Source organism: Pinus tabuliformis, chromosome 5_1 (assembly GCF_031772625.1).
Source record: "Pinus tabuliformis cultivar Carrire ecotype Pingquan chromosome 5_1, CPIR1, whole genome shotgun sequence".
In the NCBI taxonomy this organism is placed as follows: domain Eukaryota; kingdom Viridiplantae; phylum Streptophyta; class Pinopsida; order Pinales; family Pinaceae; genus Pinus; species Pinus tabuliformis.
In genome coordinates, this window is record NC_142305.1 from 882,523,948 (window position 1) to 882,541,277 (window position 17,330).

The 17,330-nt window shown below is 40.3% G+C and overlaps 1 protein-coding gene across 1 annotated transcript in view; it reads right to left on the bottom strand.

Moving 5' to 3' along the window:
• The window catches only part of LOC149167637 (UDP-Glycosyltransferase superfamily protein), a 248,101-nt gene extending 232,401 nt beyond the window's left edge, over nucleotides 1-15,700 (bottom strand). The window contains exon 1 of the mRNA XM_089433065.1: nucleotides 14,371-15,700. Within this exon, the coding sequence (XP_089289191.1) occupies nucleotides 14,371-15,296 (926 nt within the window). The 5' untranslated portion in view covers nucleotides 15,297-15,700. The remainder of the gene's footprint in view (nucleotides 1-14,370) is intronic.
• Nucleotides 15,701-17,330: the final 1,630 nt, after the last annotated feature.

Below are 17,330 nucleotides of genomic sequence, written 5' to 3' on the forward strand. Positions count from 1 at the left end.
GTGACATTTATGACTATTGATACGTGACTTCCGATAGTGGCGGATGCAGTATTACATTAGAGTTGTTCTATTGGAACAGTCGGGTCCGCAGCTCAAATCGCAATCGCAAATTTTCAATGTGACACATAATAAAGCGATAAAGTCGTCGATAAACCGTCGATATGTTAACTCCGATGTGTTGTGAACTTTTGTTAAAGGGTTTCCACGATATGTTTCTTAGGTTGGGTTCTTAGCTCCTTCGATAACACGCCGATGTGTTCCTCTTTGCTTCTCGATGGCTTCTCCTCTTTGGCTTCTTGCTCCTGTTGCTTCATGGATTTGGTTTCCTTGGCTTCACGTCATTATTGATATCTAGAATATTGCCATATTGACATCAATGACAATCTAGATCAACAGTCTCCTCCAAAATTGGCCCCAGAATGTAGAAATTAATTTTGTTCCAAAATAATTTAGGAAGGGACATTACAGCTCACTAGGTGTTGATGGTAGGAAAGTACGCAGCGTGGTTTTGGATGGCCCACTGAAAGTTAGTGGGTGAGTGGCTAGTGAAGGGTGGTCATACTGTTGTGAGGCCCTTGAATCTCTCCAAATAGGAACTCGCGATGAAGGCTCGTGCCCCTATTTTTTTGTTTGATCTCCTCTAACATCTCTTTTTTTCCCTTAGCCAAATCATTCAAGGCCTTCAAGAGGCTATCTAATGTTGATTCTTCCTTACTCCTTGGCTTCTCCATCTCGGCTACAACTAATGCCTTCCCACGTGCCTCCGTGTCAGGTGTAATCTCCAACTCTCTTTCCCTGCTCCTATACCTCTGTCTCCGGTAAGTCACATTCTGCCTATCCTCCTTCATAGAAAATTTCCCCCACAGCTGAGCCAAGATGTAAGCTCTAATATCATTGTAATGTTCCTAATTAGGAAAAACAATGATATGCAAAGCAAATAACAAATACAACACCAGAAATTTCAAACACTCAGTAAACACCCATGTAAACTCCAGAAATAAGAACCAGCTGAGCCATTTTATTAAGCAATTGGGGCAATAGTACAATAGTGTGGAAGGAGTGCACCTAGGCTTGCCTCAATGGCAAGCATGACAAAACCCAGGTGATAAAACAACAAGCCCAGATGATAGAATCAATTGCTCCAATGATGCCCTGCATTGCCCCAAAAATCTGCACTATCTACTAGAAAGAAACTGCTAAAAACCCCACCTCTGGTGCTCAGAAAATTATGCAAAATTAATCCCAATCTCCTCACCAAAAACCCACCAAAACCCAAAAAGGGTTTGGTCTGGTTTTGACCCCCAAAATTCGGCCCCCAAATACCATGTCCTCCTCCAGCTGCTGGAAAATATGGTCTGCCTATAAGTTGTTGGAAATTGTAACTAGGTTCGGTCTTGATTTAATGTATTTTAGTCATCTTGTAATGTACTTGTCAAAAGAATAAAGAAAAGAATTTTTATTATTATTATTGTGACTTATTAAAGCATGGATTTCGTGCTTCGGTCACCATGTTTTAGGTCAAAGTCCCCATTGAGGACTTCTAGGATTTATTCTAAGTCAATGGAGTCATTGTACTTTTAAAAAGACCCTTCTTGGGCTTTTGAATCGTGTAAAAAAGTTAGGTATTGAATCAAATATTATTTATGTATCCTCCACACCAAGTCAGCCTAAGGACACTAATTCGACCTCACACGGAGCCTATAAATACAAGCAAGTCGAATTCATTTGGAGCACATCAACTCAAGCAAGTTCGATATCTCTAAAGAAGCTAGGAAGTGAGAAGTATAAAGTTGGGAAGCCAAAAGAAGTGCGAGTTGGGTGGAGTCTAAGGAGAAGAGAAAAATCGAAATTTTGGTTCGTCTCTCTCTGTGTCGTGCCCTAGATTGGGAGATCGAAGTCTTCCAAGTTTCACTGATGCCAGAAGCTCCTGCCTAGTCGAAGTTGTTGGAAAGGAGGTCTAAATTCTGAGATGCTGACTTGGTGTGAAGGGAAGGTTTGGTCTTTGTCTAGGGTGAAGAGTCTCAATGAATACTACTGAAAGGAAGAATTTCTTGACTGGGTTTTCCCCTTGAGAGGGGTTTTTCCCTGGCATAGTGCCTACATCTGGTGTCTATTGTTTTATGTGTCGCTGCTTTGGTAATTGCTAGATGAACTAAAAGAAAGAAGATATAAACAATCATAATAACAAGAGACATCACAAGTAATTATCAAGAATAAGAAAATCTTTCTACCTTTCCGATTTTCTAACATGGTATCAAAGCTTTGGTGAAGAAAGAAGGAAAAGGCAATCTCAAGCACTTGATCAAGGAACGATTCAAAAGGATTATCTCAAGGAAGGAATCTACTATATTCAAGGAAGATGTCTAACACAATCAAGGGAGAGAACAAAATTGAAGGAGCCTCAAACTACAGGTCCTAGAAGAAGAGGATTGACCTCATCCTTGAAAAGAACAAAGTACTAGACTTGGTCAAAGGAAAAGTAAAGAAGCCTACAGAAGACTCCAATGATCCTGACAAAGTGAAATTCAGGGAACTAGAATTGGTGGCCATGACTCTTATGGTAGAAGGAATAAAGGACAATCTTGTCCCATTCGTAGCCAACATCGATCATGCTCAGGAAATGTATGAAACCTTGTCAAAATTATTCACTATTAGGAACATTGATCAAATAGCAAGTTTGAAGAATGAGCTAAGGACCACAAAGATGACTAAATAAGACACAGTGGCCTTTTTCTTTGTGAAGATAGCAAGAATCAAGGATGATCTTTTGGCCATTGATGAAATTGTTCCAGACAAAGAACTTGAGATCATTGTCCTATTAGGATTGCCACCTACTTGGGGTGCATTTGTCGCAGGACTTAACAGTTGGAAGGTAGCTCCTACTTTTGAAGAACTATGGATTGCCTACAGTCAGGAAGAATTAAGGATCTCATTAGCTGCCAATCCTGAAGGAGTATCAAATGCCTAGATTACTCAATATAAAGGAAAGAAATCGAAAGGACCAAGGAAGAAAGTTGACATGTCTAAGGTAGAATGCTATCAATGTCATAAGAAGGGTCACTATAGGAGTGATTGTCCCAACAATCCAAGAAACAAGAAAAGAGAAAGAGATCAAGCCAACATTGTTGAAGAAGGAGACCCAAAGAAAGTCAAGCCTAAAAGATTCTGACATTAGGGACTTACACTACTAAATCCTTTGCTTGTAGCCTTGTAGCCTTCGATATCTTATTTTATATTTTTGATGTTTTATAATTTATAGGCTTTTAACATATTTTGGAAAAGACATTTTTATTGTTTTTATAAGTTTGTAGGTATCCCTCAAGATTTGGAGGGAGCCCCAAACAACTCCCAAAGATAAGCATCTCATTTCCTTTCAGCTTTTAGGTTTCATGTACTCATTTAGTTTTGATTATATTAAATACTAATCATTCTCCCTCTATTGTCTTGACTAGGAAGACATTTACTATATTCTCAAGAAGTGTGGAAGAAAGCAACCCAAGAAAATGTTTGTCAAGAAATAAAGGTATTCCATAAACTATTAAAACATTGATTTCTTTATAATAAATGTTTATTCATTTGAAAAATATATTACTAACATTGTTGTGTCTAGCTACAGTGAATCATATTGATTCTTATTTTGGGTGATTCATCACTTGATAAATCTACCCCTCCTATTCTTAACTAATTTTATAGAACCCTAGACAGGTTCTCTGGAAAACCCTAACCTAAGGGTATGCTAATATGAATGTCTCAAATCCTAAATTGCTTAGGGATATTGTGAAATGATACTTGAAGTTTTATTGATGATGTCATGTTTGGGATTTTGGTATGATCAAGAAAACATAACTTAGGGTTGAGTGATAAAGTCTAAAATAGCCCCAAGGGATAGCTCAGTTGGTCGAGTTCTTGTTGCTAAGTACCTCGCTTATCGGGAGGTCACGGGGTCAAATCTCCTCGACGCCCTTGGGGTTAGGCCTTGCTAGTTTGGTCGACAGGTAGATCCCTTCGAGTTGATCTACCTGGATTTTCCCGTGGATGTAGCAACCACTCAGTGTCCGTGAACCACCCTTAAAAAAAAAGATAAAGTCTAAAATCTCAAACATTTGAAAGCTTTGGTAACGTTGGGTTTGCTATGTTCCTATATTGAAACCATAACTCATTAGGGTTTGGTGGAATGAGTAAGCAAGACCCTTATAATGTCTTAGAAATGATTTCTTTGGTATGTGTGTGTTTGTCTGATCAAACCCTAGTCTAATCAGGTTTGTTATCTCTTATTGATATTTTGTGATGTTGGGTTTGACTAACACGTGATATGAAATGCCTTTGCATGATGATGAAACCCTAGGTATATATAGATATGTCCTTTTGATCGAAACCCTAGGTATATATAGATATGTCCTTTTGTTCGAAACCCTAGCTTGGTCTAGGTCAGTATATGTCTAATATATAAATGTTGTCGGACATATGATATGCTTATGCATGGTAATGAATTCCTAGATATGTGTGTTGGCCTAGTTATTGATGGTTATAAGTCTTAGGATTTAATATAAGTCCTTGATGTTTGGAAATCTAGGGTTTTGCAAGTTAAACCCTAGTAGTAGTTAAAATCCCTAGTATGTGTGATATAACAATCTGAGATCTATTAATATAATGATTATTGAGATTATGAAAATGAAATTCTAGGGTTTTGGAGTTGAACCTTAGTAGAAGTAAAAATCTCTGATGAATCCCAAAAATGATATCTAATATAATGCACTGCGTAAATCCCCCATACTTAAATTCAAAAAGAGTCAAGGGATCTCTACTTGAATGGTTCATGAGGCACAATACTTGCTAAGGTTTTGCAAATGGGGTAGCAAGCTAAGTGGGCTTGATTGTGGAAAAAACTCCACAGTTAAGCGCGCTTGAGCCAGAGGAGTTCTGGGATGGGTGACCTCCTGGGAAGTCCTGGTTACCGGGTGCAAGCCCCGGAAGTGATGATTGATGCTATGTGATTCGTTCTCCACATTTCACTAGTTTCAATCCCACTTCTTCACCCCTGTGAGCATCACCCGATGCAATGAGTGCTAAGTGAACTATTCAAAAATCATGAGAAATTAGTCACTTACGACTACCTCTCATGGAAATGGTCATACGTTTGAATGACTTACTTAACGCAGTTGAATCCCAAAAATGATATCTAATATAATGCACTGCGTAAATCCCCCATACTTAAATTCAAAAAGAGTCAAGGGATCTCTACTTGAATGGTTCATGAGGCACAATACTTGCTAAGGTTTTGCAAATGGGGTAGCAAGCTAAGTGGGCTTGATTGTGGAAAAAACTCCACAGTTAAGCGCGCTTGAGCCAGAGGAGTTCTGGGATGGGTGACCTCCTGGGAAGTCCTGGTTACCGGGTGCAAGCCCCGGAAGTGATGATTGATGCTATGTGATTCGTTCTCCACATTTCACTAGTTTCAATCCCACTTCTTCACCCCTGTGAGCATCACCCGATGCAATGAGTGCTAAGTGAACTATTCAAAAATCATGAGAAATTAGTCACTTACGACTACCTCTCATGGAAATGGTCATACGTTTGAATGACTTACTTAACGCAGTTGAATCCCAAAAATGATATCTAATATAATGCACTGCGTAAATCCCCCATACTTAAATTCAAAAAGAGTCAAGGGATCTCTACTTGAATGGTTCATGAGGCACAATACTTGCTAAGGTTTTGCAAATGGGGTAGCAAGCTAAGTGGGCTTGATTGTGGAAAAAACTCCACAGTTAAGCGCGCTTGAGCCAGAGGAGTTCTGGGATGGGTGACCTCCTGGGAAGTCCTGGTTACCGGGTGCAAGCCCCGGAAGTGATGATTGATGCTATGTGATTCGTTCTCCACATTTCACTAGTTTCAATCCCACTTCTTCACCCCTGTGAGCATCACCCGATGCAATGAGTGCTAAGTGAACTATTCAAAACTCATGAGAAATTAGTCACTTACGACTACCTCTCATGGAAATGGTCATACGTTTGAATGACTTACTTAACGCAGTTGAATCCCAAAAATGATATCTAATATAATGCACTGCGTAAATCCCCCATACTTAAATTCAAAAAGAGTCAAGGGATCTCTACTTGAATGGTTCATGAGGCACAATACTTGCTAAGGTTTTGCAAATGGGGTAGCAAGCTAAGTGGGCTTGATTGTGGAAAAAACTCCACAGTTAAGCGCGCTTGAGCCAGAGGAGTTCTGGGATGGGTGACCTCCTGGGAAGTCCTGGTTACCGGGTGCAAGCCCCGGAAGTGATGATTGATGCTATGTGATTCGTTCTCCACATTTCACTAGTTTCAATCCCACTTCTTCACCCCTGTGAGCATCACCCGATGCAATGAGTGCTAAGTGAACTATTCAAAAATCATGAGAAATTAGTCACTTACGACTACCTCTCATGGAAATGGTCATACGTTTGAATGACTTACTTAACGCAGTTGAATCCCAAAAATGATATCTAATATAATGCACTGCGTAAATCCCCCATACTTAAATTCAAAAAGAGTCAAGGGATCTCTACTTGAATGGTTCATGAGGCACAATACTTGCTAAGGTTTTGCAAATGGGGTAGCAAGCTAAGTGGGCTTGATTGTGGAAAAAACTCCACAGTTAAGCGCGCTTGAGCCAGAGGAGTTCTGGGATGGGTGACCTCCTGGGAAGTCCTGGTTACCGGGTGCAAGCCCCGGAAGTGATGATTGATGCTATGTGATTCGTTCTCCACATTTCACTAGTTTCAATCCCACTTCTTCACCCCTGTGAGCATCACCCGATGCAATGAGTGCTAAGTGAACTATTCAAAAATCATGAGAAATTAGTCACTTACGACTACCTCTCATGGAAATGGTCATACGTTTGAATGACTTACTTAACGCAGTTGAATCCCAAAAATGATATCTAAGACAATATGATGATTTGAGATTTGTGTAAGATTGTTGAAATCTGACTTTTGGTTGGGATTAATGTTTGATTGAAAATCTAAGGTTTGCAACTAACTCTAGTGGAAGTTGGTCATGATAATGACTAAGTTGTGATTGACTTTGAGTAATTCTTTTGTATGAAATCTAGGATTTGTATGAAACCCTAGTTGAAATCTAACATATGAATTCTGAAAGTTGTTAGATACCTTGCAGATCTATATTTGTTTGATTTGTTTCTAGGGTTTCTATATGTTGTAGTAAGGTAAATCTGCCCTAATTCCAGCCCTGTAGGCTGTAATAGACCCTTCTTTGCATAGAAATTATGACTCGGCCCTCTTGAGTCTCTAATACTCCAGTAGAACTTAGCCTATATATTCACCCCAAAACAAAGATTTATCAACAAAACCATGCCCTAGCAAACACATCTAGCAGCTCCTACTTGGCCTGATCCAAAACATAAGAAACAAGACACAAAATCATCCTTCTCCTCTATATCTCGGTTCATTTAGGTTTGCGGCTCCTTTAGGCAAATATCTTCACTTTGTGAATGGCACTTGTTGTGATGCCAAATGAACTTGAATTCACCTCTTCTTATAGTGATCTCAAGGGAGCACTTTAAAACCCAAGGGTTGTGTCTTGAAGGTCAAGCCGACTTGAGCCTACACATAAAAACCCCACTAACATAAGAAATAAATTCATTTTCATTTGTTTTATCCCTCACCATTGAAGCCCTAGGTGCCCCTTAGTCCATCAAGGGTGCCCCTCATGCAAACAAGGATTAAACAATTAATTTTCCACTTGGTCTTTGCCCACAACTTTGGGCACAAAGCCCACCATTTGGGTACATTGCCCACAGAACCGCATTTTTGTGGATTAACTCCTCACAAATCCAGTACCCTAGGAGTTGTGGGAGTACCTCCCAAGCTACATATTTCAAAGCTCCCTCTTAGCGAGGGAGGTACTTCCACCACTTGGAAGTATCTCGTCATCGTCAGCAACACTAGCCCAATCTCTAGCGTTCACCACTACAGCATACCTTGTAGAATGAACCACACTATCCTCGGTAGTGTCCCTACCACCAGAAGCTTCCTGATTCTTCTTCTCCTAAAATGCTTTCAGGCCATTCCACGATTCCTTCTTGCCAATTGTAGATGTCCCCTTACTCCCAACTGACCATGCACTCTTCTTGGGTTGCGGATTCTCCCTTTGAACCTGCATACTCCAGCTCGAAACTGATTCCATCTAAGTCTCAGGAACCTGCTTCTTCCCCTGATCTATAGCCTTGCCTTTCAGTTGATATAGACCATGCTCCTTAATTCCAATGATAGCTCCAGCAGAGTTAGAGTCTTTGGGTCTAAGTATCGATTTCCCATCCTGGAAGATCACCTCAAACCCCTTTGCCTCGATCACTGAGACAGACAATGCCCTGTATCTGCGCTCCAGTACCCACAGTACATCTTGAACTCTCAACAACCCACCTAATTCCATCCTAAATGGCACAACACCTAACCCTCTGACAGCTTTCTGACTCTTGTCGCCAACCTCCATGTGCAACTTCAAGTGCCATTCACTTAGAGTCTCAAAATCTTCTCACAAACCTGTCATACTCCTCGACGCTCTGCTATCCACGTACCATGCATGCTCATCGATGGCACCCTTGAAGAAATGAGAGACTAGAGCAAAGTTCTGCTCCAACATTCTTGAGAAGTCATCCAGCTCACCTGAAGATGTAGCAGCCCCATCCATCTCCTTCTTCTCCCCATTATCTCCCTTCTTCTTCTGCAGACACTTGCTCGCATAATGACCATATTCGCCACCAGTATTACATTTCAGCTTGTTGAAGTCCTTCATTGCCTTACCCTACACCTTACCTGTAAGAGCCACGTTGTCTTCAACGGACTTCTTCTTCTTATGAAGATCCTCAACCCACAATTCTTCCTGGATGAAGTCATCCCATAACCTATTCCAATCTGGCAGCTTATCACAAGCAACAATCCCTTTGATAAATGGTTTCCATTCCTCAATAAAGCCCTTCAAAGCAGTCCTCACTAGCTCATAATCAGGAACATTATCTCCAATGGCAACAAGATCATCACAAACTTGAGAAATCCTCATCAGATACGGAGCCACACCTTCACCATCCAACATCTTGGTGTTCTTCAACTTATCTCTCAATACCAGCAATCAGTTCTCGTTCTTATTCTAGAACAAATCCTGAAGAGCTTTCCACATCTCATGGGCAGTGTTCTTCCCAGTCAGATGAGGTATCAAGTGATATTTAAAATTGTCTAGGATGATCAACTTCACCTCTGTATCCAACTTTGCATACACTTCCAACTCCTTAGGGTTTGTTGGTTTCTTAATCTCCTTGTTGGTGAAATCCTGTATCTTTTTCACCAACAAGACCAGCTTGATCCTTTCTTTCCAAGGACTATAGTTGGACAACCCATCCAACCTATCCTCATATCTCAGACCAACAGCCAACTTTGCCATTGTTATTAGTCCTTCAATAACAATGCAACCAACTACCTCTTGAGTTGTACGTTGTGCACACTCTGATTTAGTTGTCCCCTCGAAGTAGCTCTAATACCATGTTGGTTTTTCCTCGACACTTTAGAATCAGGTCTATGTCTAAAACACGATCACAAACACACTAAAATGCCACAACACAAACACTTTGCACAGCAGAAAATGTACAACAATGAATCAATGTAGTACACAAGAGAATTTTTCACAACCCAAAACTTGTTATATTACAACTTTAATACAACAAACAAACATAGGGCACCTGTATCAGTGATCATAGCCCTTAAAATTAGTCCTGATACAAGGAAGAAACTAGGGCTTGATGTCAACAATTTATGACTATCAAACTGCCCTTGAACAAGACACACTTTACTTACTTGTTGAAGGAGATCTCGCAGCAGCCCTTTCAGTCAAATACCTTGAACAAACGACAGGTCGTTTGCCACCTATCTTGTGAAAGGTACTGCTACTCCAATGCCTCTGACACTGCTGCTCACAAGAAGGTTTGCAACTTGACATTCTCTTGTACCTTCAGCTCATCCAACTGCCTCTATCAATGGCACTGTTGCTTCCCTCTAACAACACTTCAAGTTCTTCAAAGGATGTTACACATAGGGTCTTAAACACACAGCCTTCTATCACTCCTGCTTTTTCCAAGATGACTGAACATAGGCTTCACCAAGCAACCCTCAAAACCATGAATAACCACTTGTATTCACTATACTTAGGGTCTTCTGCTAGCAGCCCTCACATCAATGACTTGCAGCATCAGTTCACTGAACATAGGGCTACAAACATGTTGCCCAAACACTACTTAGATGGATAGACTTCTTGCACAATCAACCTAGCAATCATCACATAGAAAACTCAACCACAAACATCAACTCTCACCTCCTTAACTGACCTCTGCCCAGGTCTAAGGAAGACTCAACCCTGTGCACAATATCAGAGGAATCTCGGCCTAATCACAGACCTTTGTGACCACCTTAGACTCAGGTACTTCGGCCTGTTCTCTGCCTACAGCCACCTCTGATTTAGGCCCTTTCCAAGCCAGTGAAATGCCTTTCTCTGCCTCAGTCCTGTTCTAGCCCTCTGCAATTGAATTTGAGGTAAATATGCCCTAATTCCAACCCTGTAACAAACCCTTCTTTGCACATATATTAGGGCTTGGCACTCTCCAATACTCCATCAAAACTCAGCCTAGAAATTCACCTCAAAACAGAGAGTTATCCAAAGTTATCCACAGAACCATGTCATAGCAAACATGTCCAGCAGCTCCTACTCTGTGTAATCCAGAACATAAGAAACAAGACACAAACTCATCCTTCTTCTCCTCTCTAGCTTGGCTCCTTTAGATCTGTGGCTCCCTTAGGCAGATATCTTCACTTTGATGAATTGCACTTGTTGTGATGTCAAATGAACTTGAATTCAACCCTTCTTATAGTGATCTTAGGAGAGCACTTTATAGCCCAAGGGTTGTGTCTTATAGGTCAAGCCGACTTGAGCCTACATATAAAAACCCCACTAACATAAGAAAAAAATTCCTTTTCATTTGTTTTAGCCCTCACCATTGAAGCCCTAGGTGCCCCTTAGTCTATCAAGGGTGCCCCTCATGCAAAAAATGATTAAACAATTAATTTTCCACTTGGTCTTTGCCCACAACTTTGGGTACAAAGCCCACCACTTGGGTACATTGCCCACGGAACCACATTTCTGTGGATCAACTCCTCACAAATCCAGTACCCCAGGGATTGTGGGAGTATCTCGGAATCTCCCAACCTACACATTTCAACACAAGCCATTTCTTAACGTTGAAGCAGTGTTATAAGAACCGGACCAGACTATATTGAACCAGCCAGTCTGACCATTTTCGAGAGAAAACCAGTACGAACCGTTGTCACAAACTGGAAAAGGCCAGTTCTTGTACAAAACCAGCCGATTCAATCCTGAACCAGCCAGTTTAGTATCAAACCAATTGGTTTCGTACAATGTTACCAAGGACCCTTTGAACACAATATTTTTTTTTTAAAAAGCAATAATTTATAAGTGGGGAAGCCTAGTATTTGACCATATTGCCCTGCTAATGCTATGAAATTGACGGTAATGTTAAATTCCCCTTTATCTTTCATTTTCATCCTTTAACTTAAATTTTTAACATTACCATTAATTGACTCAAGATGTTTGCGAGTGGTTGCGACCTCATTGGATTTCATATGGAGAAAGTAGAATTTTCAATCCCACTCAAAATCCAGCAGACTTAACAGTTTTCAGGATTTCAAGATTGGAGGGATTGCAACATTTTCATTAGATTTCGCCGTGTACAAGGGTATGGAACTAGCATTTTATCAAAGGCACCAATCCTTCTATGTACCTTGATGTTAGTGGCATTGATTGTCGAACTCCTCTCTCATGACCCTCCTAAAAATTTTCCCATCACTCAAACAAAATCTTGACTTGACATGCTAAGCTTTTTCTATCTTATTTTAATGCTTAGAAGCTGATATTAATCACAAAGATCCCAATATAGGCAATAATTTTGATTATATGTAGGTATTTGTTGTAGCATGATTGTTTTTTGGATGCTAGAGGCCATCTAGAGCCTGTTTGTTAATGTATTTTCGATTCAGAGATGGATTGCAAGCGGTGCGATTTTGGTTATGTGCACCCTTACATGCTATATAAATGAGAACTTTTGCTTATTTGTGTATAAATGGTTTGGATTAATATAGATGCACATATATGTGTGTGTGTGTGTGTGTGTGTGTGTGTGTGTGTGCGCTTTTCTTTAAAATTTGAATATTTTACATTTTTTTGGTTGACCAATTTTTTGGTTGACCAATTTTTTGGTCCGGTTTTTTTACTGGTTCCCAGTTCGAGGTGTCTACCAATTCGGTTATGATAACATTGCACTAAAGAGTGATTCTATTTTCAATAAGAGTTTAGCTTTTGTATCCTTTCAAGGAGACTTGAATCTCCACCTTTGGGATTTTGACGATCCCATGGGGAAAGAACTACCAGGGTAGTCTTACAAACCTAATAGCCACAAGAGAGAATGTCATGGACATGAGCCTTCTCAACAAACCCAAATAGATAAAAAGCCTTTGGTTAGGCTTATAGTATGCAAGCACTACCACCTATGCAATTCCCAAACCTCTTTCACCCAAGCCCTAATCACAAACTCGAGGAGGACTCAACCCACAAAATACGCTAAAAGGTTCACTCCTTTGAAAGCAATACAAACCTTATCATACTCAGAAAATCAGAATATTAAAGAGGATTTCCTTGGATTCAGGATTACTTTGCGATACACCTAGGGTACAAACTTCCCTGGTGCCCTTGGTGGTACCATCACTATGACAAGAGTCCCTGCTGCCAGCTCCTTCAATAATCGGACCAACATTTCCTCTATTGGGTTTAGGGGACACCATTGAAAGCTTCCCTAAGGCATTGTGGCAAAGCCAGCAGCCAGATCAAGCTAGATGGAAAGACAGGAGAAGCAGCAATATGACACAGGCAAGGCAACATACATCAGTGGGTGCATTCAATCTCCCACTCGAACACTAACTATTGAATGAAGTCGTTTTAAACAAACAGATGTTTTTAACATATATTGACTTGCCAGAGTACTAAATGCTATTTCCATTAAATAATGGGGAACAAAAAATAAAAGCATATAGCAGCATGCTAGATGATTCTTCAGAAACATGAGTGTTTTGCAAAAGAGTGCAGAGACAGGCTTGACTATGAAATTACTCAATATTTTGCATCCTTGGCAAACACAGATTGATTATGAATTAGAAATGAAAGAAAAAATTATTAATGTACTAGTAGATTCTACAGCCAACGAGTGAAAAAATATAATAATAAAATAGAGACATTTTCTTTCCTATGGTAGGAACCTACAGCCAACGACTGAAAAAAATATAATATAATAAAAAAGAGACATTCATTTTCTTTCCTTTTGTAGCTCAATTAGCTGCAAAAAATTGCTTCTGCTCTCAAACTGTTGCTCTCTGAATTACGATAAAGATAAATAAAGTTATTAATTATCATAAGTATAGTCAGTTTTAAAGACTTTTCTCTTGCAAGGAAAAGGTGTAAAGTTCAAATCCTTCTCCCCCGACATTAAAGTGCTTAGTGTACTGTATTGGAGCTGGGCTCACAGTTTCCCGGAAATCAAACAAAAAGCCACTGCAAACGACAATATATATAAAAAAATATGGATTCTAAATTAGTGATTCACTGGATGACAGGAACTAGGTGTATAGAGCTCCATGGGGCACTTTATCATGTAGCCGACCTGAAGTCCCGGTTTCAGTCCATCCATTCTCATCATATTTTCAGGGAACATAATCGGAAGCAGACAGGGTCTCAGAGCAGGCTTGCAACCGATTTCTTTGATAGTCATATCATCTCCGGATGGGGTTGAGGATGTCCTCCCTTCAAGAATGACTGCTATTTGAATTTTTGTAAAGGGCCGAGTAAGCCTATTGGCAGCTTGTTTTCTGGGGGGTTTTATTGACTATCGTGATGTTTGATGTGTATGATTGAGTACCTATGGGCTTCTTTGGGGTTCTCTTCATGCCTTCTTTTAAGCTTGATATTTGTAAATCTTTTATTCCACGTAATGGAAGGAGTTTTGGTTTTTTCTTCAAACCAAATTGAAATTGAGATTTAAACTGGGGATCTCCATGAAGTGGAGTTGAGTTGAGAAGCTATCTATAATCTAAAATTGAACTTGGGATTGAAATTGGGGATCCCAGTGAAGAGTAGTTTAGCTGAGAAGTTTACAATTGGGGATCTTAGTGAAATGGAGTTATGTAATCTAAAATTGAACTTGGGATTGAAATTTTGGATCCCAGTGAAGGGGAGTTGAGTTGAGAAATTTACTTACGGGGTAATGAATAGCCGAGGATGACCCCTGACCAGACTGTCCATCTCATCAAAGTTGTCAATGCCCGTTTGCCAAATGATATATCTGTTTTTATGCTCAGACAGCATCTGGGAGTACATCCCTAACACCGCAATGTTGATGGAGTTTGCACCCAATGAACCTCCAAGAATAAGTAGCAGTTGGCTATTGGAAAGTTGTGAACCCCTTGGAAAGAAATGCGATCGGGCAACCGTATTCGACATATATTTTCTCAATGCAGGGCGTATGGGGTTGCCGCTGATGACGCACTTGTCTTTGGGGAAAAAATCAATGGACGATGGAAAGGCCACGAATACCTTCGTTGCCAACAGACCGAGGATTTTGTTTGCTATGCCCGGGGACACATTCTGCTCTTGTATGGCTACAGGGATGCCCCTAATGAAAGCCATGAGGCAGATGGGAGCAGCTACATAACCACCCGTTCCCACCACCACATGAGGTCGCAATTCCCCCAGTATTCTCCAGCATTCCCACAAGCACTGCAGGAGTTTGAATGGCAACAACAAATTTGTTGGGGAGAGGATCGGGCGCTTCAAACCCACTGCTGGAATTGGGAGTATTTCGTACCCTGCGGCCGGGACTGCCTTCCATTCCAATCTGCTCTTTGTGCCCACGAAGTGGATTTGTAAGTTAGAAGTAGGATTCATTATGGCCTTCATCTCATCCGCTATGGCGATGGCTGGATACACATGGCCTCCCGTTCCCCCTGCCCCGAACACCACTCCAAAGCTGCTTTCTTCTTCCGCTTCAGCTGATGCAATTGCTCTCACTCTCATGCTCACTCTGCCCACTTGCCTCGGCGCCTTGTTGTTCCACAATGCATGTCCATTCTTCAGAGGTGGAGATAAAGCTACTGCTGCAACGGAACATGATGACATACTCACCATTTTTCACTTACATCTTCAGCCAATCTAATAGTGCTCCCCTTGATAATTGCATCTCTCACACACATATATAATGAAATGCCTGCTCAGCTAACAGTCCCCTCAGCCCCGACTTCAACAGAATGTCATTCTGTGGATCATTTCCATGTCCATGTGCATGCCAACGTTGTTGGGATTTCGCTCTCCTTCCATAGTAGTCCTTATTGACAGACAAGTCGTGTCGTCAACAGCTTTTGAGAACGTAAATGGCGGCTTGCAGTCGCTGCCGGACCAAAAAGAGAGACACGGCTCATGAAATGAACTAAGTGGTCCGTCCCGTGATGGAATTTGACGGGCAAATTGCCCCAACCCGCTTATGAAATGAAGTGGTCCGGCCACCGATGGAATTTGACACGGAAATTGCCCCAAACCTTTAAGAATATTTCCGGGGAGAAGGAAAAAACATGGATACATCGAACCCCACAATAGCTGAAAAATATAGATAAATGGAACTCTACAACCACTCTGTTGTTATGGTCGATATAAGGTAAATTGAGAATTGAGTTCAATAAGCTAAAAGGGCAATTTGATGATCTTAAGTTAAACGAAATTTCGAAGGTAATGAGAAATTTGAAAAAAAAAACAAGATTATCAAAAAATAGAGAATAAATTTACAAAGCAGTATGGAAATAGGGCAACAAGAGTTGGTCACATTGAAACAGGAATTAGAGCAAGTGAAAGTGGTAGAGGTAAAAGACACGGGAACAAGGAAAATTAACAAAAAAATTCAAATGGAAGAGCTTCAATCAACAATTGCAAATATGGAAATGAGAGAAAATAAACTAAGACAACAAATTGCAAATATGGAAATGAGAGAAAATAAACTAAGACAACAAATAAAAGAGGCTAAACCCTGGGCTCAAATAATAAAGGAACCGTTGGTTGAGCAAAAAGAAACCACAGAGAGACAAATCAAGAGGCAAATAAGAAAAGAAAAAGATAGACAAGACAAGGCCACAAATTTCATCATCAAAGGTTTAAAGGACTATAGAGAGAGAGAGTACAGATATTTTAACAAGGGATTTTCTCAAGGACAAATTGAAATGGATAGGTTATATTCAGCAAGCAAATAAGATAGGTAGGAAATCAAAAAATGGAAGGAATAGACATGTGAGAGTTACTTTAAGAAGCACAGAAGACAAAATAGCTATCTTAAAAAATAGGGGGCTACTTAGAGGCACTCACATTTACCTAGATGATGACTTGACATTGGACCAACAGGGAAAATGGAGGAAGGAATGGGAGAAGGTGAAATCAGCACAAGAAGCAAGAAAGTGGGCATGGTTCAAAAATGGGAAAGCACAAATCAATGAGCATTTAACAAGTCAGAAATAGGGATTCGAGGCCCCCCGGGATTATCTAAGCATAAGTTGGAATTGTAGAGGTTTTCCATGGATGAGAGGACCGGGGTTAGGGCCCGTAGCAAAAGAGAAGGACATCATTATCCTTCATAGAAACTCATGAGCATGAGCGATGCAGGTTTCCAGATTATGAAGGGTTCAATAAAGTTTCAGTGTGGAATGAAGAAACAAGAACAGGTAAAGGACATGGAGGGATCACAGTCCTAATAAGAGAATCGTGGGGCAGAATAGTAAAAGTGGAAAAAGAAGATCCAAATAAGCAATTTATATGGTTGAGTATAACTAACAACAAAGTAACATTCAGGTTGGTTGCATGTTACTTTGCCCCAAAAAACTTAGTTTTACAAGAAGACAAATTTAGATAACGAAGACCCTTTTGCTGCTTTGAAAAGAGATATTTATGCTTTCAGGTTGTTAGGTGATATAGTGTTAATTAGGGGTTTGAATTCTAGGATAGCAAACAATCAGTCTATTCAATTGGGAAGTGATGAGAATATGGACAACAACCTTCTTTGGTTAGAGGAGAATGAGGATCACACATGTAAAAGGACTTCTCAGGATGGGAATGGGAAGGTGTCCCACTTTGGCATTGAGTTGTTAGGCTTATGTAGCTTTTACGACATGGTCATTTGTAATG